The 27,110-nt window shown below is 37.4% G+C and overlaps 1 protein-coding gene across 1 annotated transcript in view; it reads right to left on the reverse strand.

Moving 5' to 3' along the window:
* PTK2 (protein tyrosine kinase 2) overlaps positions 1–27,110 on the reverse strand; it is a 206,922-nt gene that overhangs the window by 56,051 nt on the left and 123,761 nt on the right. The window contains exons 9-16 of the mRNA XM_026842588.1: positions 25,863–26,003; positions 25,060–25,137; positions 23,843–23,950; positions 22,496–22,613; positions 14,868–14,898; positions 12,461–12,513; positions 3,427–3,510; positions 2,192–2,209 (exon numbers count right to left, since the gene is read on the reverse strand). Of these exons, the coding sequence (XP_026698389.1) occupies positions 2,192–2,209; positions 3,427–3,510; positions 12,461–12,513; positions 14,868–14,898; positions 22,496–22,613; positions 23,843–23,950; positions 25,060–25,137; positions 25,863–26,003 (631 nt within the window). The remainder of the gene's footprint in view (positions 1–2,191; positions 2,210–3,426; positions 3,511–12,460; positions 12,514–14,867; positions 14,899–22,495; positions 22,614–23,842; positions 23,951–25,059; positions 25,138–25,862; positions 26,004–27,110) is intronic.

Here is a 27,110-nt window from a genome sequence, read left to right on the forward strand (position 1 = left end):
GTGGTATATTAACTATAAAGGTAATTTAACTGTAACTGTAATATAACTATTGTTACACGCTAGTATTTGAGGGTACTAGAAAGTTCTTAATGTATGTAAAAAAAATTGACTGAATGAAAGATATTATAAATATATTTGAGAAGAATTTTAAAAGTCTGGAAGCTAGAACTGGTGCCACACTCGTCTTTAAAAAAACGAAATATTTGTCACACTGATTGCGGAACAGTGCTTACAATATGTGATAAACAACTTGGCTTGTTCATTTCTCTATTTTAAATTAATGTAGTTATTTAATAATAAAAGTATTATCAGGACACTGCAGAGCACTTTATATGGTTTTGATACATCGCCCAAAACTGGCCTGAAACTAAAAGGATCTTCAGTAGTCAATCCAACTAAATTAAATCTATGAATTAACTAAACCAATATTTCTTGTTCCACATTTAACACTCTGGAAAGGAATATATAGTAAGAATTCAGAAAATAATTCCTATACGTGTCTTGCATTGTTTCTGGGAATTAAAGGAAAATTCAATCAAGGCATTAACACTCATCTGCTCAAAGTGTTCTGCAACAATGATACCTGACCTCCCTCATGTGCAATCTTTACCCCACAGTTAGAAGTCATATATTATGAGACTGTTACCAAGTCTGCTAAGCGATATTCCAGAACGTACATGGAGTCTAAAGCAAAAGTGGCTCCCCAAGCTGCTTTACAAAGAGGAATGTGTTACAGCAGTCTCCAAAGCTGAACACAACAAAGCAGCAATTCCAGGAGATGGTCTATCTTCGAGGCCCTTGGTAAGTCTTGACAAACCAAGATTTAAAAGTAGGGCTCATTATCACTGCTCTCTCACACATTTTAAAATCAGCACTGAACCTTTTCAGCCATTGGTCAACCCCAGATTCTTTTAGATGGAAAAACAAAGAGGTCACTTTTGGACAAAAATACAATCTTGGCGGTACAGATCTGTGAGGTAATTGGAGCTTTACTAAATCTGATTGCATTTATTAAAAAGTAGAAAAATCCCATACTAGGGTATTAAATCAATAATAGTTAATCCATGACTTTAACTACCTGTTTGAAACTGACCTTTTCATTATTTTTTTCACATTTATCAGAGCCCATAATTTGTAACAGAAGACAAGCACCAATCAAAAGCTACGTAGGGTCAGTATCTGAAATATACTTTCTGAATTTATGAGAGAAAAAATGTCCTTTGTGTTTTTAATCTTTTAAGAAAAGAAAGAAAATTGGGAAAGTATTATCTTTGATTTATATCTGAAAGAGAAAAATGAGATTAAAAGTTATAGATGCTCTTCATATTTTCCTGAGAGGAAGGCCACAAGACATTATCTCTGTTTCTCCTTATCGCCTTCCTTTGCATACTGCTTTTTATGCCCTTTTAGTACCTCCCTTTTATAAGAAAAAAGACACATACACTATCAGTAGAAGCAGTTTGATTTTTTTTTCCAGCATCAGGTGGAATCCGGTAGAAAAACACCTAAAAATCTCTTTAAAAAACAAAACTAAAACCCAACTTGTTTTCAGAGGATAGCAAGTCAGTATTTTCAAGACTTACACATTCTGAAGAAGTTGAATGTTTTGAAGTAAGTTGCAAAGTTTTGAAGAAAAACATTAAAATCTGTCTTTTAAATTAGCAGTTTGAGTAGATGAAACCTGATTAATATTTCATTTATTCAATCTACATTAACCTATCAGGTACAGCTTCTTTTTATGCAAGGAGCAGTAGTGGCCTACAGAGCACTCTGACGATACCATGCCTTTGAAGCATCACTTTAGTAGACTGATTTCTCATGTGTTACATCCATTGACCTTGCCCGCTGACCGAAAAATTTCTGTGATACAACCATTTCAATCAAACTGAATGGACGCTCTTGCAAACCTATAAACCTCCTTTGCATCATGCCAAAACTCTCATTGCAAACGCATGCAATACCGCATCCCTCTGTGTTTGGAATCGTTTTTCCTTTCTCAATTCCAGTTTAGCAGAAAGTATTAGTTGCACAGCCTGTAAAGTACAATATTTATTGGCTAATGTCCAAAGCAGACTGCTTTTAAATACTAAAATCTGTATAAAATGTATTACTGAAATGCGCATTAAGTGGTATATGGATATAAGAGTTGCATATTGCACGTTAGTAACACACAGACTAGAAAACATATTACCGTCCCCACTAATTTCATCTGCAGATCCAGGTGGCATGCAAGGAAAGAGAAAAACAGAGGGGGAGAGAGAAGGGACAGAGAAGGGGAAGGGGGAAATATACTATTAAATTCATGAGTAATCCAAAAGTATTCAGACTGCAGTTATATTATATACCTGACTCAAGAGAAACCAGAAAAGTAGCAGAATTTAAGACTTCTCACCTAAAACCCAAGGGACAAAGATATGTTCTAAGAAGCTTATATGATGAAACAGAGTTATTGACTTTCAAACACAAATTTACAAAAAAATTAAATTTGGAAGTGAAACTAATTTAATGCATTGTTAAGAAATGCCAATTTCTGATTTAAGTCAATACTCCAGTAAAAAATAAATCTCCTAAAGCCAGATGAGTCAGTTCAATTGGACTTTTTCAGACACACTTATGACTTTGGATATTTAGAGTTGGTGTTCACCCTTTCAAAGGAAATGCAATCCTGGGCTATCACTAAGACATGAGTAAGAAATGGAACTATCTAAGTATAAATTATACAGAGCATATTGCAGTTATAGAAAGCTGAAATTTAAACCAGTTTCAAATGGATCAACTCTACTGGGAAGCTGTTCAAATGAGCACCATATTCCAAATTTATGGTAGCAGCCCTATTCCACACCAACACCCACGGCACAAGCTGATGCACTTTAGACATTATTTATAAATAAAAGGAAAATGAGCATTAATGTTGTAAAAGTAATGCACCTATTACTCCAATTCTTCTTACCCCTAACAAAGCCAAACTGGTCCTGACCAAATGCTGAACCAGTATGCAGCCAAAAGCATCACTGTATTCAATATTTAATTCAAAGTCATCTTAAGCTGATGCTTGTTGTTGCTATTCTATTTCATTCATAAGCATGCTGTATCAGGGGTCCAAGAATGAAGTAAAAATACATTAACCAACCCCCCCCATGCGTACACAGGGGCTGCATAGCTATATAAATGAAATTATTAATATGTTTATCATTGTAGAATATGATGCTTAAAACTAAGTTCCCCCATAAAAACGAGGAACAGCAAGTTTGTGACATTGCATGAAAATCCAATTCAATAGAGGAGGAAAGGGGTAGCAGAAATTTAATGACATTATTCTTGGAACTCTGTTTACCTGAGGCTAAAGTAGTAAAAAAACAATAACTGCGTTAGTATATTCAGCTTTTGGGTTAATAAGGCAGCCCTATACAAAGAGCAGTGCAGTACCCTTAGGCGGCGGCTCATGGGAACAGAAGACGAAAGGGAGAAAGCGTCTAGCTTTCTTTACTTTATGCTGACAGTGATTGACTCCTTTACAAAGAGGCAAGAAAAGGAAAGAGAAAAAACAGAAACAAATTATTTGGAAATAAAAGAAGAGAGACTGGAGAGAACATCTACAATGAATGAACATAAAAGTAAAGGTTTACATTACAATTCTGTATACGCAAATGGATATACGAATGTTGTTGAAACTTTAAAGCATATCTGGTATTTTCCTTCAAATTCCGTTCTACAGCAAAGTCATTCTTATTTCAAATTTTAAAAGTGAGACTAGAATCTATTAAAAAGTCAGCTTTTGCCAACTACATATACCATCCACTGACAACACAAAAAGCATTGTCTATCCCAGCAGCGTAACCCACTTTTGCAAGCTCTCCATCTCAGTTCTACTAGACTGTGCTACAGTTAAACTCCGACTTAAGTGGCAGTCACCACACTTAAACATGGACGTATTGACTTTCTGGACCCTTAAAAGGACTTAGCATAAAACAAGTATTTCACACAGCAGGAAAATACAGTTTCTCTGTCCCACTAAAATACAACATTGACATGTTTTGTGATCTGAAATCTGCCACTGGAGTTTTATCGCCAGTGCAAACCTGTCTTGCCAGTCGATATTCTAGCTCTCCAAGGATCTCTGGGTGAAGGCCCCATGGTACTGTCCTCACTGAGCCCTTTCCTAGTCGCCCTACTGCATTTCATTAGTAAAGCCCCTATCAGGAGGAGAGATATTTTTGAGTAGGAGGAGGTACAAAGAAGCCACAACTGCTTTCACAAGGTGAGAAAGGCCACAAGATGACACTAAAAACCTGGGGATAGCTGCTCCTTTTACTTTTCGTTATCTATTTGCTCCTCTCTGCTTTCCTCTTCTCCCTCTCTCCTCTATCTTGGGAAATGTGACAGGTGGTTTAAAAACCTGCTCAACCAAAAACCTGCATCTTGCTGCTGCTAGTCCTTCACAGTCAAAAGTCAAGAGCGAGGTCCAGCCACCTTGAGTTATACAGGCAGGAGGTACAGAAAAAAAAGAGCAACTCAGTACAACAGAAGCAGCATACTGGCACAGCATACTGGTCAGTGGTGGGAGGAGTGGACGAAGGGTGGAAAAGGACAATTACCTTTTAATAAAAATAACTTCACATTATTCATAGATTCTGAAAACCCAGGAACCATCAGAGCAGCTATACTTACATGAAAGCACCATCTTATACACAGTTGTGCACTTTTTAGTGGCCAGATTTTGAAGGATAATGTGCAGAACTTTAATAAAGGTGTATTAAGCGTGTTTTAATCACTGTCCAATCTGGAGGTTGCATGTTGAATTTCACGCATGCAAATCTAATGGATAATGCACTACTATTCACAACCCTTGCTTTGCTAAGATGGCAATTTTAATCAAAAGTTAAAACAAGTGGGTGCAATTTATCACTGCATCCTAAACAACAAAAAGTACCATTATAAGAACTGCTGGGGTGATTAAACAGAAATCATTTATCAATTTTGAAAATTCGCATTTTTCAATGACATTCTGTCATTAAAAATGACAGAATTTTAATTAGATTCAATGCTAAAAACTAAGAGGTGAAAGGAGAGGGCAAAATTATTGAGTAAGTTAGTGTATCGGTATTTCTGTGTACACCACGTTACTGCACTCCTAGGGACTTATCTTCCTAACACCACACAGCATAATTTTCAGCACTATCATTCTAACACAAACCTGAGGTAACATTCATAAAAAGCTTCAGACATAGTATGAAAGAAAAGAAAAAAATACTATGGCTATTTTAAGAGACTACTGAAAAGGTATTGAAATAAGAATAAAGGAATCCAATACTCTGTACTGAAACAGAAGAACAGGTATAGAGTCACTGGAAGCAATGCAAGCGATCTAAAAGGAAAGAGACGTTTCAACTCTTGACCTGACTGCTCAGGCTACAAAGCTAATTTAGGCTTGAAATGCTGAAATGCTGTTTGCTCTTACATTGATACATGGGTAGCAGAAGCTGACTGAAACCTGACTCACCTGTTTCCTATGAAAAGCACACCAAAACGGCAAAAGTGTTTTTAATTCATCATGTGCGGATCCTGATGCCCTGTGACATGGAGCCCAACCAGTCTTCTGTATTTCAAACTTTGCCTTTATGATTTGCTGCCTAAAGTTTGTTCAGCTATTCCGCCAGACTAAACTGAAGATTGCTTTACCCTAAATTTACCATGTCTTCAAGTCTAGCTACAAAAGAAAGTTTAAGTAAAGAGTTTAAAGAATTGATTCCAAGTTAAGAAAAACCCAACAAACTGACGTTCCAACACTTTTTCAGCTTAGAGAACCTCCTTGAAATGAATACTGCTTAGAAGGATTTCCACAATTTCACACCAGCCTCCAGCCAGGGTATTGCTAGCACCTACCTAAATACCCATAATGCTCAAAAATGCTGCTGAAGACTTCACTGGAATTTTTTTTATTTAGTTCCTCTTCTCCATAGTAAAATCATTGTGTATAAAAAGACCAAATCACTTGCTATGCAACAGGTTATGTTAGAAAGGAAGCGACCAGGCTAGAGGGCAGTTACTTCTGGAGCTCCTCATTAGGCTTCTATGCACAGATAACCGACGCTGGGAGGCTGAAACCGATAATGTCCCATTCTATTTTAGTTATACATTCCTGAAGCAGTTCGATGGAAAACCCTGAAAAAAAATCTGTACAAGGAATAAATCCACTTGTCTTCAAGATTTTGAAATAAAATGAGCATTATGCTGTTGTCATATCAAGTATGTTTATACACAAACAACAAAACCCCAAACCTAATACGGCGTGGAACATTACTTTAGTCATCTCCAGTGTCATTACTAGCAAAGCAGAAGTGTCTGCTCATATCAGATGAATGGCTCACAAAGGAGGAGCGTAGGAGGGGAAGAAGTCTTTCACCGACACAGACTGATGAAAGCAATGCAGTAACTTCCTAGGCACTGACAGGGAGGAAACCTGTTCAGACTGACTCCACAGTCCATTCTGCTCTTCATGTGCAGGAAAAAAGCATTTCAGTCTAAAATACAAAAAGATAATACCACCAATCTGTTCAACTGTGATGGGAATCTGAAATATTGTAATTTATTAACATTAAGGGTATTTTTTTACTGTATTATCATTAATTAGCAGAACAGCTGGGTGAGTTAAGAAAACAAGTAACTGTCAACTTGGGAGGCTAATGACTTGCTCAAGGTTTGTAAAATTAATCTGCAATAAATCTAGGCCTGAATGTCTCCCACATAAGGCAGAGCTACAGCTGTGAGGAGCCTTTCTATTCCTCTAATTACTTGGTAATGTGAAGGTATAACTATGCAATTTATGTTAAGGCTGTTAGTCCTTCTTTTCAGAAGTGAGCTGTATAGTACGACATAACTGAGCTAGCGGACAGTTGTAAGTACTTAAAATTTTTCATCTTAAAAAATTTACTTACACTTTTCAGCATTGTCTATTTGGAGTGACTTGATAAAATGAACACGAAAAAAACCCCCACCTTTACAACCTCAAGTGAAGAACACCTTTTCCCCCTACCAACTAATTCAAATGGAACTAGGAAATACAAATCCTACACAAGAAACTCTTTCAGAGTTGAGCACAGGGCAGACCTTCATTTTGAGCACAGGAATCATGAAACAGAGCACACACTGTGCTTTGCAAGCAGAAGTGATTCAAAAAAATTTTATTTATCTTTCCATCCTTGTTCATAGCTTGATTAGCCCTCATCGTTCACGCATACATTCAGGTCCGTTTGTATGCTCACATCTCTTTCATTAAGAACATTCTTAATTGTTGTAATGGTGAAATCAGGTGAATACATTCAGCCTTTTTTTCTCTCCTGTTTGCTGCGTTTTGATACATGGCTCCTGCTATATTTGTTTGTTCTAGGTAAACTACTGAAAGTCTCACTCACAGATTAACTATACCATATAATTTTTCTCTGCATACTAAAATCTCACTTAAAGCATGCTTATCTCATTAAAAAGAGAATGTTTTTCATTCAAACTGAAATTTCAGGTTAAGTGGTATGACTAAACTGGCAGCTACCTCAAACTCAGGATCTGCTCATCAGTAGCACCTTAGAGAACAACTCTCATGCCACTTCACTGCCATGATCAGGATTTACCCATAGCATGTGATTTAAGTGTAATGATATTATATATAAATCTGTGATTCTAAGGCAGAACCTGGAAACTAGCTGAGAAGCCTGTCTTTTACGCTGATAAAATCCTTCAATTCCTGTACAAAAACTCTCTCCAAGACCCAATTTCTCCACTGTGGGGCATGTTCCTGGACAGCTCTAAACCATGGGGTACAGTTAAAACTTCTTACACAGCCACTGCAAGCAAACTAATTTTCTTTTTTTCCTCTACAGCAAGGCAATGGCACACCAGCAGCATTAGAAACATATGCCATCATATTACCATGCACTTACAGCTACACCCCTTTTTATTTTAAAATGCTACTTGTGTTACTAACCAGCTAGGGAACAAGATGATGAATAAATATGCATATGTCCTGGGGTTTTTTACTGAGATGACTCGAACAGTCTGCCTTAACATCTGAAACAGGGACCGTATTTTCAGACATCTTTCAATCTCCTTCACCAAAGAAGCACACACTAAAGCTGCAAAACTAGCACCCACTTTGAACCAAGACCAACCCTGTGGCAGGCCCTAAAAACCCTATTCAGGCACACGCCTTGTGCTGGCTCCTGCAGAATGGCTCATCTTCTTCCTTACTGTTATCTTTCCAGTTACACCTCCCTCCTTACAAACACGTTATTTTACTCGGCAGTACCTGAATATCCAAATGCCAAGACTGACTGCTTAGAATCATTGAATCATTTAGGTTGGAAAAGACTCTTTAAGATTATTGAGCCCAACTGCAAACCTACCATTGCCAAGAACCTAACATTGCCAAGACTTGTTCAATACTCTGCTTGTTCAATCCTCGCCGAAACAAGTGGGCCTGAAATGTCATATTCTGTGGTACTGCATGTAAAGCAACATTTGAGCTATGATTAAAAAAATTTACATCCACAGAATTCTCTAGTGCAAAGGAGGCACGGTGATTAGCCAAGGGTTGCAAAAGCATATTTATTCTTCCTGGTCATATTTATGTAAGCAAGGATGGGGCAGAAAAAAACAAAGAACTTTGTGTCAGAGAGAATTTATGTAAAAAGGGAGCAAGCAAAGAACGGTTTTACTGATTTCATTTTATGAAGAACTTTTTATAACATACAATTGACTAGGTAAATTATTATTTTTGGAAATGTGAGTATCAGGAAATATATGCATCACCTTACTAAGGCTAATGTTTGCTATTTCAAAACAAACTGCTAGCCAAAATAAGTTCCTGTAGACTAGAGTAGAACATTTTAATACGGTGACTCCAAGCAAAACAGCCGGAAATCTAGTTAATAAAATTACAGTAAACTGGTATGCTGCTGCTTACAAATTTGATATACTATTTGCATAGAGCAAAGAGTTTAGCCTTACTGTTTCCTGAGTGTACACTCCTGGCTAAGCACAAAAATTTTTTTTAATGTAGAGACAGAAGTAGAGGGAGAAGGAGTTAGAAGTTGGAACTATCTATTAGCTAAAAGACCCATATTGCTTCTGGTGAATCACAGCAGCTTAAACCAAAACATCAGCTGTTTACCAAAGAAATCTAAAATCCAACTCATTTAATTTGACTTCTTATTTATGTTTATTTATAATCCTACACACACGCAAATGTAAAATTGGAGGGATAAAATTATTACTATGCCTTAAAAACCAGAGGAAATCTTGCACACAGTGAAAGACAGTGCCCACTGCAAGGAACACTGAATTTGGAGAAGCAGGGCAGACAAATAATACCATAAGAAATAGAAGCATGCAGGAAGAGGTGTGTGGTGAAACCTGGTTCAGTGACACACAGCCATAAGAGAACACTTCTTGGCTCCCAGGTTCAGCATTCTGCTGCTCTGGATTCCTGAAACCAACTTCACACTTCACTAGTTTGAAAAGGCCTTTATTTATTTAGAGGGAAAAAAAAAAAAAAAAGTATGGAAAACCCTTCTATCTTTGTATGCTTTGGAATACTGAAACACTTGGAAAGAACAAATTTTCATTTCACTAGATGAAAAATATTTCAAGGCATATTAATATTTCAGTAAGACAAGATGTCTTTTGTTAACAGGCTCGTTTTTAACCTTAGAAAACTTCAGACAAATACCTGAACTTTTAGACCATCAAATCAAGTTTCATGCTGGTTTCTGGCTATTGCTGCTTGCCCCAAACTGTGGTGAGGAACTCATTGTGAAACTTTCCTTCAGAACTAAGGGTGTTAACACTATAAATATGTCTGCTTAATTTTCCTGCCTGTCTCAGATTTTTGCAATTTAGCTTTAGTACTGGGAGAGGTCTAAACAAAGGAGAGCAATCTCACTGAAAACAAACATCAGAGTTAATTTCTGATTTAAACTATCAAAGGCTTGAAGGACATTACAGCTGTCAGTAAGTTATAAAAGCTTGTCTTATTTGAACCCCTTAGCTCTAAGTCATTTAAATGTCACCAGAGAAAAGCTCTTATTCTGCAAACCAAGATAGCATCACCCACAGCTGGCTTTGCACTGGATGCTGTCAGCTGTCAGACTCTGCTGACCTGTAACTCTGGGGTTAACTGAACATTATGTACATCTGTTGCCTCCGCTGTTCCATACTGATGGATCAGTTACATGAGAGAACAGGAGTGACACTTCGTCATCTACATGAAGTATTACTTCCTTTATAACAAATTGATTCCTTTGGGGACTTAAGAAAAGTCTCTGAAGTCTTGCTACTCTTAAGAGAAAGCACCTCTCAAGGAAAAACCTTTAACATGCAACTTCATCTCAACAAACTGTCTGTGGTTTAAATTTAATATACTGACATCCATGCCACATTCGATGCATTTCAAGTAATGGTGGGGGCAAAAAAAATGCAACAACAAAAAAAGTATGTCTCTGTTCTATGTACCCTTACTATATTAAAAGAAAAACAAACCCTTGAGAATAATCAATGCAATGGCTTGAATCATTCCAGTACTATGTCAGTGTTTCCAGTGGTTTGTAACACGGTATTAAAAAAAAAAAAAAAAGCATCAAGCACAATGATTTCATTGTGGAAAGATATAAAACCTTACAATACAAGAAACATACCTAATTGGTTTTGATTTTGGTACTGGAAAGAAAGAGAAGGATATTTTCAGATTTAATTTTATTGTTTTATGGCATCAGGAGCGAGCTTTGCACCTTACAGTTTCCTTGACATTCACTTGAACAACCAGCTCAGCTCCAGCGCTGCTACTTCTATTTCTTCTGTGGTGCTATAGCAAAGCTCTCATTTACCAACCGTTCACCTTCATGTGATGCCCTAAATGCCAGTTATGCAGTATTACAACTAACTTCCCTACATTAAAACCAAAATACCACTCTCGAGAGTAGAGAAGCAGCAACTCTGTGCTCTGATACACGAGTAATTTAGATATAATGATCAAGCAAAAGATACCTAAGTGATGGCAATAAAGGATCACAAAATAAGCATTTATTACTGCTTTTAATAGTAAAAGTACACAGCTTTCTTGGAAAAACTGAAAGGGTGAAAATTTGAGGTGGCAGGGAAATACGACTTTTTTGTCCTGAAGATTAGCTTTTTTGTGTGTGAGCGATTAAAAAGTAAAGCACTTAAGAAACTGCAACTTCTTCTAGAAGCTGAAATGAGCCAGACAGGTAAGAACCAAGAGAGAACATGCTAACCATGCTTCACGCTTATCTACCTTATCTACTGCATCTGCTTGCTAGGTACTGAAGGAAGAAGAGCTGCTATTTGATCTGAGAGGTAACAGTAACTGATGAAGCTCTATTACACCTCTGCAGTTTGATACACATTTTAATTCCAGATCCTTGCATCTATTTTCTTGCACAAGATCTGTTTACTTGGGCTTCCTATGCCAAGGGAAGAATCGCAAACCTCTTTAAAAAGAGGTTAAGAGTGGAGAAAGGAATCTGAAAAGTAGGAAATTAATCAAACATCTTTCCTCCTTCTTGTATGAAATATGTTTGGTTTTGAATATGTACCACTAAGGTCTCACATAAATGTTTTAAGTGGGGCTGTAGCCTCCCTTTAAGTCAGTGGTGGACACTCCATTGGGTCACAGTATTGGTTCCTGAAGTTCGTGGCCAAATACTAGAAAACTATAGGAACATGTCATAATATTAATACACTTCTGCATTGAAAAAGCTCCTTAATAAATATTACGTATAACTATTTAGAAATGTATTTTCTACTAAGACACTGAATCAGCTCCTCAGAAGGACTTGTTTTGAGATTCTGTAAAAGAAAAATGTTCTCTCTCAAGTATAAAAACTTTTAAAACCCCACAGTAACTAACAGAAATCTCAGAAGCCTGTAAGCTATAGAAACAACATGTATTATCTCACATGCTCATCCTTCAATTAACTTGTGATTTTCAATAGCAAAAATTAAGTGCTTTGATCTAAACAGCAGCTACAAAAATATAGCTATTAAGTTTCTTCTTTCTGAAAAGCTATGATTAATATTTAATTGCCTATTTTCACTTTTCAAAGCTGCTCCTTCATAATTAACACATACTCAGGTAATTTAAGTTCTAGCCCAGGATATTCTACTTCATTACAAAGCTAAGTGAAAATATTGACAAGCAGCCTTGCTTTGAAGTATTCTGGCCCTTGCCTTACTGCACAGATATGGCTGTTCTCACAAGTGACACTACACAGGATAGCTGCAAAAAGTTTCTCTTCAGAAAATGCACTACAAAGGCAGCACAGCTACAGTCTTGTGAAAGGCAATAGCCATGTAGCAAGAAGTGAGCTAAGTGCGAGTGAAAAATCTGTCTAAACATCTGCTAGCTTTAAACATAAACTTGCCTTTTTTTTTTTTTTTAAATGAGCCTTACCTGACACAGAGACTGTGTGTGACCTTACTCCTTGCTTCTCATTGTTGGCCAGCCTGTAAAACAGAGGTTGGAATCGCTGAATGCTGTACATTCTTCACGGTCACATACACTGGCAATTCATCCTAACAGGGCACCTACTGTAATTAGCAGGGCCAATCCATTTCCCACAGTGACAGATTTTGAGGGGGAGAAAAGTCAGAAAGGAATCTACCATTTAGAAACCCAGCTGGGGGAGGAAGAGTGGAAAGAATGCGTTACCGCTTTAATTACTATATTGCTTCATGACAGAGCAAATTTAAAGGAAAAAAAAAAAAGCAAAACCTAAGTTCTACAAACTTTTAAGATCAATCCATGCATGTCTAAACTTTGTCAAATGTAATTTGATGGTACTTTCTGTGCTATTTACTGAAAATAAAGTCTGAATTTTTGTCTGTAAGATGACTTCCCCTGTACAATTTTAAATTTTTACATGTGAAGCAAATTAAGAAAAACAAACTTAAATGTAGTTAGCTATAAATGTTCATTAGTAACAGAAATTCCAATGAATCCTTCTGAATTATTTTGATGTACAATTTTAATGGTAAAACAGCAAGAATGCTGCATTTCATGCTTTCAGAAATCCAGAATTTCATCTGGCAAAGGCAGATCTTTCGATGCAAGATGGTGTTGGCTAATAGTTTTATACATTTGACAAAAGCCCATTCCTCTGCTGCTTGCCTAACAGCACATGTGGTGCCTTTGTTTATAAACAGACGCAAGTGTACAAATTCAGTTTCAGTAAACTGCTCCAAAAATGGGAAGTAGCTTTGCCTTCAAACCTTATTTTATCCCAAAAATTCCTACAAATAAATAAATAAATAATTTATGTAATTACAAAGTTAATTTGTGTTTCTCTATTTAAGTAAAAACGAATTTTCCTCTTCCATATGAGTCCACACTAAGTTTACCAATTTTACTGCTTCCAGCCTGGACTTTCATTTCCTTTTCCTCCCTGCATTTTAACTCCTCTCCTTCTGCACCATGACAAAGCTACCTGGCTAGCGAGGACTGCAGCCGGACCTGTGAAGGAAGAGCAACCACTAGTATCTAAGTGGCTGGTTTCTTGCAGATTCAAGATCAAATTGTGTTCTGTACGCCATCCAACAGTTAATAAAGTAACAATAATAATTCTGAACTCCTTCCAGGAATTAAGGAAGAAACAAAATGAGGTGGCTGGGTCAAAGTAGGCACAGTCCCTGCATCCCAAAGGGAAAAAGGAAGATGTAAGACACTATAAACTGCTGAATTTAATTTGGTCTCTCAACAGTTACCTCCTGCTACTGGATACTGGTGATACTGCCTGATACAGTTTAAGGAGAACACACTGATGATGTGTGACTTTAAACTGGGTCTGAATGTGGCTACTAAGAAAGCAGGCAGATTACAAACAAGCAAAAAAACAGTTTAGGAGGCCACAATAAGGAACTGCAGATGGGAAAACAACCATCACAACCATTGCCAGAGACCTAGCCACTGAACCCAGGGGTGTAGAGCATCAGCAGGAAGAACTAACAGGCTTGCCTACCACTGTGTTATGGACTACCAACTCCAACAACGTAAGGTGCATTCCTAGTTCAAACAGAGCTAAATTAGAGATCTTATTTACCTTAAAGCTTGGGAAGGAGAACAATGCAGAGAGGTATCTTAGCATACTTTGTTAAGAATTATGATGTGCAGATAGCATGTCTCAGCATACCTTGGATATATCACCATAAAACCAGCCAGAGGAAAAAATGCAACTCAATTTGCCTGATATAGATTATAATTTTCTACAAACTCACAATTACTATTGAAGAATTTTTTGATGCTATATTTAAAAAAATAGATTAAGAAGTATTTGCTATGTAAATGGTATTCTTTATTACACTGAACCTAGAGATCCCAACTCACATTGGCCCCATTAACAAAAGGTGACATGACAGGTTTATGATAGGAGGAAAAAAATCTATTTTCTGTATTTCAAATAAGCAGAAAAGGGGAACAAAGAGGAAAAACAGAGTATAGACTGACTCACAGATTGAAAACACAATTCAGAAACTGTTTAGCATTACTTCCATAATTAAATTTACTCAGGGACTCAAAATAAATAGCCTGAATCCCAGTCAAGTCTTTTCCAAAACATCCTTCCTTTGTCACTGTCAAATATGATCGATGCCTTATATACTTTTTTCCTCAGATTTTATTTCTGGTATCTTTACAGTTTAATACTGCTGTCAGTCATTTATGCCCCATGGTCCCAAATCACTGCCTGCTATTTGTCCTAGAATCCAAAAGTAACAATAAAAACTAAGCATGTATAAAGTCCTAAAGCATCACTTAAGCAAAGCTATTTTTCAAAACAGGTAAGAAAAGAAAGCATAAAACTTACTTTGGTATTGATGGTAAAGCTCTTTCACCTTCTGTGTAAACAAGAAAACAGGATTAAATTTTTTTCCAGTTTCCAAATAACCTCTCTCAATGTGCAATATATACACGCCTGAAAGAATAATCATCACAATCTCTCAGGAAAACTTAACGTTGATTCAAAAGACTGTTCTATACATATATTAAGAGCAGCATATCAACACAACTCCTTCTAACCAGTGATACAGACCTTTTGGCAAACTCTTATCTGAGAGAACAACATACACAGAATATAAAAGTTCTTTTTCAGTTGTAACAAATAACTCCGATAAATCACCTGCAGAAGGTATGACAGTATCTCATCTCTCTAGTAAGAAATGTTTTTCTTTTATCCCCAAGATGTGCTTTTTAAAAAATTTGTATGTGTTACCACATAAATAACACAACTGAAGCCAACTTGGACTTCCAAGTAAGACAACTGAAATAAATCATTAAAGCTCGTAACCTCATCATATTGATTCTACATTTGTTTTGACATTACAGAATAGTAATGCTTAGTAGACAAAGATGAAATTAGCTTTTTGTAAAGAGTTTTCAAATCCCTGAAAGTCTTTCTTTGGTAATGGTATTGTGTACAAAAGCTTGGATGTACATACTCAAGGGTTTTTTTTCCCTATTAGATATGATGAGATACTTGGTATCCACATGGGGAAGGATGATGGGGAAGTTACTAATCAACCTTTAGTAAAACACCAACAATTCACAGCAGATTGAAGTACACAGGGAAGGAGAGAAGGTGGGCAATTAAAGTGGATTTCACTCTAAATCACTGTAACACTGATAAAGTGACCCAAGAGAAAATGGAATAGCCATACTTTTAGAAAACGGTGATACATACTGTTTACGCAATATTATGTAAATTCTAGTTAGTTTTCATTCTATGTTAAAATTTCTGAGATTTCCAGACATTATAAAAGTAAACAGTCTTACCTCTGGGTATTATGGGACTGAGTAAAGAAATGCCTGATACCCAGAAGCCATGCTCAACTTGGCAAACTATAGTATTCTGTTATAATTTTTTTGCTGTCTAAAGGCAGAAAAACATCGTTTGGCTCAATAACTCAAGTCTGGCTTGATCTGTCTGATGGAGGTGTTGAAAAGAAAGATGCAGGGAAGAAGGGAAACAAGAAGCTGTGATTTGGAAGATGACCTGGAGCAGCTTGGCAAAGTAACAAGAGGAAGCACCTGAAACTGGAGGGTGGAGGAAGGACAGCAAGAGTATACAAGCATGAGGTGGGAAATAAAGGTATTGGGATATGTTAGGGTAAATAATACCTTTTGGGGAAGGGAACATAAGGCGAAGATCCTTAGAGGTAGCGTGGAGTGATGAGCATGAGATCAATGGGATGAAGGTGACAGCCTGTCAGGAAAAGACTTGGAGCGGAGGGAAGGAGAACTGTAACGGGCACCAGAGGATTCACACTGGATGGAACTGGTCAAAAGACATCGAGCTTGGAAAAACATGCAGAAGAGGCCTGCACACTACTATGCAGGCTTCCCTAGAGTTGTGAAGAACACCCCAAAGAACCTTAAATTCCCCCCAGTATCTACAGAAGCTATCAGTCATTATATGTGAAAGCATCCTTTGTTCATCACATCAATTCATGCTGCTACTGTTAGTTATTCCAACACTGCTCCTACATTTGGCAATGGATTTAATGGTTCAGATGCTGCTGATGAATCACATGTGTTACTGGTGAAACATACTCCCACAGACTGTTGTTTTTAAAGGTTCAGAAAGTGATATAAACATACAAACCTCTGTGTTAAAGAAGAGCTTTATAAAATTGCACAGTTCGTCATTCCTTATTTTTAAATCAACAGATGCACAATTAATAAGCAGTTCTTAAATATGATTTTCCTTGCTCTTTAATATGTAGCTTCACCACATGTTAACTGCATACTATTCAAACTGCATCCTAAAGATCCAATTTTAATTTCCTCTAGGTTTTTTTTTTTTTGTGTGTGGAGTGTATCAGTATATTTGGGGACTTAAGAAACATCAGTGAATGATTTCATAACACTTGCAGGGCCACAACGCTTCATATGTTCGAAGTACTGACCTCAGCTGCAGATCAGATTGTTCCTCCTGCAAATGTAGACCCCATACTCTTAAGAAAATGAGAAATACCATAGGTGGCAACCTATGAAGTCAATGACTACCTATCAAAGAGGATCTAAGAGAGATAAAGACAGAATCTAGTTTCCCATAGCAGTATTAAATTTCCTTATAGTGAGAATGTTCTGTTCCTGCAGGTCTCCCCTTACTGAACAGCTTCCTAAAGGTGCAAAACATAGACCAAAGATCAAATAACAAATCTCTTTCACAATAAAACTCTGTTTCCATCTTAATAGTAAAAACATTCTACACATGTTGTGAGATAAGGAGAATGTGAAAAGAAGTGCTATTATGTAGTTAGTTGAGGAGTAGTAGTATGATGCAGTTAATGAGTGTGACAAACATGAAAGGAATTGAAGATAGCTAGAAAACTATCAAAGAAAACAATGGGGATGGACAGAGAAAAACAGAAACTCTAACACAAGTTAAATGAATATTTTTTTTCTAGATTGGTTGGAAAAAATCAGTCAGCTTGCATGGGTCCAACATAACTAAAACCCTGTTATATCTGACCATCTCCCTTTTCACTGTCCTTCGCCAAATTCCATGAGGTGTGACTGATTTTGTTCTCATTAGCAGCAGAGCAGTACACTGTCATGCACTGAACAGAACTGGGGCCCTTGTCCTCAGGGTTGATGAGGGTGGGAGGTGGACAATGCACACTCAGCCCTGGGGAGAAGGGAAAAGCACAGAGCACCACTCTTAAGCCACAATTTGACATATGTATTGACTGGCTACATGGACAACATCCCCCTTTTTGGCTGCTGAAGATATGTGTCAAGAGGAGTGCCAAATATGGACTGGGGAAACTGGAAAAATAAACATATGTGTAAAAAAAAGGGGTGTGGGGAAAGCAGCTGGAAATAAAAACCTACTATTAAGCAGTATTAGAAATGCCTCCCCTTCCACTGGAGAAAATTCAGGAAAAATCTATCTGCATGGAACTACTATTGAAACGGCATCTCAAAGCTGATCTTATAGACGCCTACATGCTCTCCGGATAGAAACTGCTCACTTCAGGCAGTGCTTCCCAAGTTGGTGCTCATCCATTTACAGCTTATATCCCAAACAAAATACGGAACATTCATTAGTACCCTTGTAGGTCTGAAGTCAATTCATTACTAACAGCATCACAGTACAAGCATATGTTGTTTTTCACAAGTTGAAACCCACAACATTTTGCCCAATTCTATATTCATTTTTTTGAAAAAAAAAAAAAGGATATGAGTGATTGTATTGGGGTGTCCATGCCCAGATACTGACAGTGAGGGCTGCAGGTGGTGGGAGCAGGTTGTCCCTGCAGGACTGCAGCCCAGGGAAGGGCCCGCGCTGGAGCAGGGACACGGGGCAGGAGGGAGGAGCGGCCCAGAGGGCTGCCAGGGACCCACCGCCACCCCCAGCCCCAGCCCCTGCGCCCCTCGGCAGGGGAGAGGAGTCGGCAGGGAAGGGGTGACCTCAGGCCTGGGAGAAGGTATGGGGGGAAGGTGTTGTTTTAGTTCATTTCTCACGATCCAAACTGACTTTAATCGTAAAAAAATTAAATTAATTTTCCTTGGTTTGAGCTTGTTTTGCCCATGACAGTAACTGGTAAGTGATCTCCCTGCCTTCTAATATCAACCCAGAAATTCTCTCATGCTTTTTTCTCCCCCTGTTCTGCTGTGGAAGAGGAGTGAGCAAGCAGCTGAGGCTGGCTGCTGGCCAGGGTTAAACCACTTTTTTGGTGCCCAGTGTGGGGCTTCAGAAGTTCAAGGCAGCAACAGTAATGGGAAGACACGGCGGCCACAGTCAGACTGAAGAATATACCAGGGAGAACAATAATTGCGGGGAGCTTGGATGCTGGCGTCAGAAATGTGTTGTTGTAAAGTGGTGATGGGACAAGGAGAGGAGTTTTATGGTGTATGTACTGTTTTTCTGGTGGTGGCTCTTTTTTGCTTTTGTGATGACGACACTTTAGATTTTGATGTTGGGAATTTTTGTTGATCTAAGTAGAAGTCGTGAACATTGTGTATTTTGATTGTAATTATCAAGTACGTGTGTCACAGAGGCAAGGGGTGGGAGGCAGCTGTGACTGGCACAGGGCAGCCACTCCTGCAAACAAAACCCTGGCTTTTACACCCAGTACCTTCCACCACTCTTATAACCTCTGGCTCCAGGAGACATGAAGAACTCTCAAGTATTTTGATTTACCACAATGAAAACTGTGCTTACCTGTCTGAAATTATTGTGAAAGCAAAATCAGTGAGGGGTACTTAAAGTGATAACATTATCATAAGAATTAGAATACATGTTGCCATTCCATTAAGGTGAAAATGGTGCTCACAGTTAATTTGGGTAAAAACAGAAAACACTTATTTGGAGAACTTAATGGATTATTTAATTTTTGGTATTTTGAAATTCAAAATTCTGAGTTTTCATTTAGCTGTAATCTTTTTTAGATTCAAAGGGAATGTTTTAATACAAAGGTGAGTTCTGGTATAAATGAATGACAATCATGTAACTGTTTCAGTTGCTCAGGTGTTTTTTTTCCTTTTTTTTTAGCCTTTTATAAGAGTTTTGACAAATCTGCATTACCTATAAAGCTTGTTTAGAGTGATTAATAACACAAAATTCAGCCACTAGACTTAAGATCATAGGAAAGCTACTTAGTACATAGTCCAAGCAGTAAATAGCCATTTAATATCAGTTTAAGTTTTTATCGTTGCTTCATTTGTGCTCTTTGCGTATAAGAGTTAAGTGTGATAATGGAAACACAAATACTAAAGTTAAAGTTCCCACACTGGTCTAAACACATCTGTACACCAAAATATTAAAAAAACCCACCCTAAAATGAATGGAAATATGCCGAATACTGTCCAGGTCTTAAACATTACCAAGCACTCTCACCAAATTAAGAGAAACTGGATCATTAACAGGTAGCAAGACAGATAGTATCACAAAAACACAGGTTCTTTTAGTAATCAAGGATAATTTATGAGGAAACTTGCAATAAACATGTAAATTTCCAACAAATGGGATGGGAAGGCTCAAAGAGAGGAGAAAAGCCATCTGCTGGATTAAGAGTTGCTACATGATTTGTTTCTGATGTGCCTTTTATAAACAAAGCTCACCATGGGAAGGATCTGGGAATGCAGACCACGGTGGGACCAGCTCTCCTACACAATGTTTAATTAGTATGTTGAGTATTGCTATGAACTGCAAGAAAAGAAACGTCAGAAAAAGACCCCCACAATTTCTTTTAACTGAAGGGATTCTTTTCATATTTGCATAAAGAAGAGTGTTCTCAAAGTGCTAGATAATGTTCCTTTAACTCAATCACTGCTCATTTACGTTAAAATACACCAGTAAGAATATCACACAAATAAACACACTCCATTAAATGCACTGATTTACTTTGCATTCATGCCTACCAGCAAACCACAGTCCAACACACAGTTGTGCAACACATAGAAATATCAGAGATCTTGCTCTTCACAGAGCTTAGTGAGTCTATACAATGTAACAGCTGAATGATAAAGAAGTCAGGTCAGAGGAATACAAGAATTAGAAAAAGGGCAAATAGAGTGAGTCAGTTTTTATTACCGTCTACAGGAGCAGTAAGTCAGGATCTATGTGCCTTGCTAATCTTAGGTGGCAGTTGACTGTATGCATCATGAAATACGTAAGTATCGAAGAGGACATGGTAAATCCTGTAGAGATTTTGACTGGCAGCTGCTCCCTTGCTTGGGCAAGAACAGCAGAGGACAGCAGAGCACGGTTTGGCTGAGAAATGGAAACACACGTGGCTGGAGCACAATCAGTGCCACAGTGCAGAGCACTGGAAGCTTGCACGCTGGACGAACAGAGATAAGACTTGATGAAGGCCTTGACTGCCTGTGGTTGCTGTTGTGAATAACACAATTGGAAATCATTGGGCAGTGGTATTTTGTGGAGTTAACAGCATTTATATATAGGTAAGAAAAGAAAAATTCTAGCAGCAAAGGAACAAACCGATAATAGCACTGGCAAAGTTGACCCAATTTCTGAAATACCACCAGTGCAGAAGTTGCAAGAATTGGATGTACTCTACATGTGTGCCTCTAAATGAAAACCAGAGGGCAGAGTCAGAGCTATCCATTAACTTACTGAGAAGTGGGGAATGTGTTAAGATATGAAAAAGTTTTAAAAGCTCAGCTTTGCCTACTATAGTTCAGGCTGAAAAACAGCCAATCCACTGGGTATTAGAAGGAAAGTTTTGGGAGCAAATAATAAAGACTGTAACAAATCCCAAACCACAATTTCTCAGAAAAGAAGAGGCACAGAAGACAACTTCTCACAGGTATAGATTAGTCTAGTGAAATGAAAATCCTGGTTTGTGATGCCTACTTTATTTTTAGAGCAATAAACCAGCATTATCGTTCTAGTGTTGAGATTTGGTACCAATGGTTCATCATCACTGAGTTGTGCACCAGGTTGGCTAGAAGAGCCAAGTTTGTGTTGAGGGATGATTTTCTTTTGTGTAGAACAAACATGCAAATTTAAGAATAATCTGAACAATTCCTAAGTGCTATCAAGGCCAAAGTCTAACACCCTACAATCACATTTCTTCATTACTGAATGACCAAGTTTCAGTTTGGAGGTTTTTTCTGTCATGCACAGGCAGGATGCTATATATGGGTGTGAGAAAGAGCAGGGAAAACCAGTGGCACAAAAAAGCAAAAACGTGGCTACAACATGACAGCTTCAGATCAGAGAGTTTCTGGGATAGTTCATCTATTACAAAAAGGGAGAAGGAAATAGTTATTGTTTTAGAAACAAAAAAAGTTGGATGAATTTTCTTGAGTAAAGTATTAGTAAAGGAGGACAGAAATTTCCATTCTTAAGCAGCTTTGCTTACAAGTTTTTCAGTAATTAAAGCTGGCTAAAATTAGAAAAAATCTAATGAAATTTAATTAAAATTCTCTCTTTAAAGCTAGGTGTACCTGCAGTTGCTACAAAAACAACTGATCAACACTACAGAATGCACCTCTGCTTTGGTTCTATTCTTTCTCTCAAAATTTTTACTTTTTAAACAGCGATGTTTTGAGCATCTAGGAAGGCAGAAATTGTAAAAAATCATCACTAGTCAGAACTTTATCCAAATGCATTCTAACCAACCTCTCTGAATTTCCACTTGTATATCAGGGAATCACATTTCAAGATAACACATCCTTGTTAGGAGTGCCTTCAATCACAATTTGCTTCTGCTAATGAAGTTTAGAATAGTGTAAAGCAGTGATTACTGAAAAACAGACCAAACTATCAGCCATTAAATAATTTTTGACAGAGTGACAGTTACTATCAGTGTTTCTCATAACAAAAATACCTCATGGTTCCTCCCTGAAAGACAAAAGCCTCCAAGTGAGGGTTTTCCTGCTGCCTTGTGTCTTCTATTCAAGTGCAAAATAGTCTATCAGTAGATATGAGCATAGCAACTACCTGAATTAACTTCTCCTTACCTTTCTGTGGCCTGATAATAAAAGATTGCGTAGCTCCATTCACCAGTCGGCAATATCCGTCTATCAAGTCAGCCATATTCTCTGCAATGGTTAAGGATGGTGCTGTCACTGTCAGAGGCTAAAGAAGGAAAAAAACAAGGCACCAACAAAGAGGTTTTATTGTAGTTGCAAACACTGAGTGGAACAGCTGTGTCATTGCATCAGAACTTTACACATGCTTGCAAACAGTAAACAGAAAAATGTGGGTGAGCAAAGAACTACAGATTCTTGCTTTACCTTTTTTGTAGCAAATTTAAAACACAAGGTTCAGAAAGCAGAGTTGATAAAACCCTCCACCCAAATACAATATTAATCTGGGCTTATTAAGTGGCGTGCTAGCTAAACTTCCAGTCAGTGTTCATTCCAACTACAATGACTTTTATGGCCATAATTATGACAATTCTGAAGCTGCTCCTTATTCTTTAAAGCTCCTACAAGTGGTATCTTTTTTCCACCCTTTTGCAACAATTTATGCTTTTCCCTAAAAAGTAAACCTCACAATTTCAAAAAAGATAAAAATAAAAGATGGACAGTGGAAAAAGAGATGAGACATATAGAGACAAGCTATAAAGTTTCATCTCATCAAGATTCGTCATCCTCTGCAGAGATGTGCCAACTTGCCCTCAATCCTTCTCTACCACTGTGACTGTTTTCTTAGTGCACTGGACCAAGGAAAAGATTTATTTCACTTCCAGCTCTGCCTCCATGTATTATGACGGAACAAATTTTCCCTCTTTCATATTTCCCCTTTTCACAGATGTTAAATTGCTCCGTTTCCTCTTTAGGATGTAGCATCATATACATACGCAGGCTACTATTAAGTTGCACTTAACGGCTGGTATTTTTAAATTAAGCTTCTTTTACAAATATCAAAGTCTACAAGCACCAGGTATAAAACCTAAAACATGCAATGAGCTCTATATCTGTTTTAAGATCAAAAATATCTGACTGGTGTGATGGCAACTGCTCACACTCAACTTCCCTTTCCCCTAAAAGAACAAGAAAAAACAAACACCTGCAGAATGCTTGGAATGCAAAATGTTAAAATATAGTGCACTGGCTGTAACTACAGGAGTAGGAGACTTTAACAATTACTGAAGTCTTTGTACACATACACAAACAGGCAGCTTAAATATGCACGTACAGAAGTGTATCATGATTATGCTGACAGCAGAAAAATCCAGAAAGAAGTTCCAGACCAGAACAAAAGTACAATATACACAGCATCTCTATCAAGAGTATAACGATCTATACTCCCTCCCAGGAAAATCAAAGCTAGTAAGTTTATCCCAACAGTCCATACCATACCTCAGGTGCACCTGCTATCTTGAGTTGCAACATCCCTTTTCTGTCCTTGTCTTCGCTGTTTGAATACTGAATAGTTTGCACTTGATTAAAGTCTGCTAGATGAGTTGGCTGAAAAAAAGGCAATAGAAAAAGTGGGGAAAATTTCAAAATTATAGCAAAATACTTTGCTTTTATTCCAGACATTGCAGAAGAACATCTAGACTTCAACCTCCAAATTACACTTGCAGAAACCTGGTCCAGTGGAAGGTGTCCCTGCCCATGACAGGGAGTTTGTAACTAGACGATCTTTAAGGTCCCTTCCAACCCAAACCATTCTATGAAATCCATTCCTCTGTTTCCTTCTACAGGTTCATTAGGCTCTGGCTAACCACATATACAAGCATCCACAGTTATCTGCAAAATGAAATCAAGCACCAAGTTTGCCTACAGAGGTCACTGTTGAGTAACCTCAGGCACATGATAAACTACATCGTGGAAACAATCTCTTGGAAGGCAAGACAGAGAATTCAACAGGTTAACCACATGGAACTTGCACTCACAGCATACTTAACAAACCCCCAGACTGCTGTAAAAGGTACGTTCTTAGCTGGCTACGTATTCCTGATCCCCAAACATTTTCAATAGCTTTGAATTAATTTCAAGAGAAGCTGGACATGGGCTCAACTTAAGTCATGGTTGTGAAGGTCCCATACATTTTGCTAAAAGAACCTGTCTGAACAGAACTTCCTTGCAGAATGGAGGGGTACAGGAAATACTGTAACACAGTCAATACCAATGCAAAGGCTATTAACGGTATGAAGTAAAGCAAATACACCACCTATAGCCACAAAAATGCTAAACACTAACTGATTAAACAAGCTCTAATTTACACATTCTCCTTAAGAAAGGGAAGAATAATTTAGAATAATTTGTGTATTTCATTGTTAAAAAGTCACCACTAATACTTTGAATTCTGTACCTGAGCACTTCACTGGGTAAAAAAGCCAACAAATTCAGTGCTAAGGCTGACACTGTCTCTCTACTTTAACTGCATTTTCTCTGATGATCCCAAACCATGAGTTAGTATCTGAATAACAGCTGTGTATGATGAATTTCCCAGATCATCTCTGGTTAACTCAAAGATTAGACCTGTCATTCCCCTTTGTGTAAAGTTCAGTTCACAACAGGTCATGGCTGTTAAGACAGTAACTGAGAAAAGAAAACAGAAGTAGACTTACATTTGCACCCTTGTCTGTAAGGTAACTGATTCCTTCTTCTGGGCCAATTGCCAGTTCCACTGAAATAATCCAGCTTGACTTCAGAACCGAAGGGGAGAGACAGTAAATTTCAATAGTAAGACAAGACTTGGCTATGGAACACTACCCTCCAATGTTCTAATTACATTTTTTAGTAATTAATCTCTAGAAGCTTTCCAACTCTTCAAACAATTTAAAACTATTAAAATCAAGTAATTCTATAAGTAGCAAAACTCTTCATGACTGGTTTCCTGGGGATTCATGCTACTCAAAATGCATTTCCATGTGTTTTATCTTAGGTCTACATGAAAACTACATATTTCCTATATTTCCTTTTCTCTTCTTGTGGACATTGATGTTCTAATTTCTACTTGAGTGTCTATTTTCACAAAGCTTGCAGACAATGCCCTTTCTCAAAATTTGTTTGAAATTGGTACATTTAAAAAGGCACTGGAGCAAAATTTACAAACAGAAGAAGCTGAGAAGTCTCATTTCCTCAGGAAACCAGGTTAAAAATTGCCTTTCACAAACAATGCACCAATAAAAATACTTAATAATGTACAATTCTTACCCTACTAATGAATGGTGCTTTTTTAACAGTCAACTGAGAATATGTTCTGAATAAAATCAATAAATATATTTTCTTGTTACTGAAATCCAAGGACTCATCTCTACATCAAAACAGGAACTAAGCAAGCAATTACTTGCAGAAATAAGCAAAACCAATTAGATTCATAACTACAGCACATATATTCTGGTCACTGTCACATTCCTCCTCTACTTACACCAAGAGCACACTTGAAGCATTCCTTGTCAAATCTGTACACTGGAGAGAGGATCTCAAAGAATTTCAAAATACTTTCTTCTCTATTGAGGTTGGCAAATTGTCGAAACGTTTGCTGGATTAATTTTCGTAGTGTTTTGGCCTGCATATTAAAATGTTTAAAAATCAATTATTTTAAATCTAGTCAGTGACAGTGCATTTTAAGAGTTTCAGTCACTTAGTATCACTAACAGTTTACCAATGAGATTGCAGACAACTGAAGTAAAAAAAATGAAGCTTTGAAATGTAAGTAACAGTTCTGCCTTCTAACTTGGGAACAAAATTATTTCTGCTATACGTTATAAAGGGAGTAACTAACAATGCTTTGAATAAACTATAATGAAAGACAACTCATTAATCTCTGCAAGAACTATTTTTCCTAGTTTCCTCATTCCTCCCAACTTCTTAACTGTGTACCAAGACAGAAATACAGCAACCTATACCTTCATGCTAGGTTGTAAACTTAAATCACCATTCTCTTACCTGGTAGTAACAACCCAACTGTAGCTGTGTCTTAATCTCTGCACACAGTATCTTACACTATCCATAATAGAGTGGATTCTTAAAGTCTGACAATATTCAAAATAACTTCCATATAAAAAGATAAAATTTAAATAGTAAATTAAAAATTAATGTAAAAAGTAAAACATTAACTATTTTAAATATATTGCATATCACTTTATTAACTGTTTTTAGGGCAGAAATAACCACTTAGAGCAGCACAAATCATCCTCCCAACATCTGGGACAGCGTGACAGAACAAGACACATAATTACATATCCTGAAAAATAAAGCATTGTAGAGGATACAATCAGGTTTTCAAACAACTGCATTAACAACAAAACAAAAACAACCCAAACTAAGACTTATGAAAGGTGAAGTATCTGCCTGAATGTATAATCCCTAGGAAGGCAGCCACTCATATCATAATAAAACCAGAATCTGAGAAGCAATCTATTTAACATGCCCCAAAACTGAACAATCAAGAATCCTGAATAAAAACATTTGTTCTAAACACTAGAAATCACCTAGCCAAAAGTGCAGTACCTCCTCCTCCTCTGTCCTAATCAGAGGAGTACAGGTGTGCTCTGTCATAGTGTAGAGCCAGGTGACCCACTGCTTTTTCATAACCGCTTACATCACAATAGTGCCAAAACATCAAAACCACACACACATCTATTCTTTTTCCCTTTGACAAAGCTTGACCCAT

The sequence above is a fragment of the Athene cunicularia genome, assembly GCF_003259725.1.
Source record: "Athene cunicularia isolate RWA chromosome 2 unlocalized genomic scaffold, athCun1 chr2_part1, whole genome shotgun sequence".
Classification (NCBI taxonomy): domain Eukaryota; kingdom Metazoa; phylum Chordata; class Aves; order Strigiformes; family Strigidae; genus Athene; species Athene cunicularia.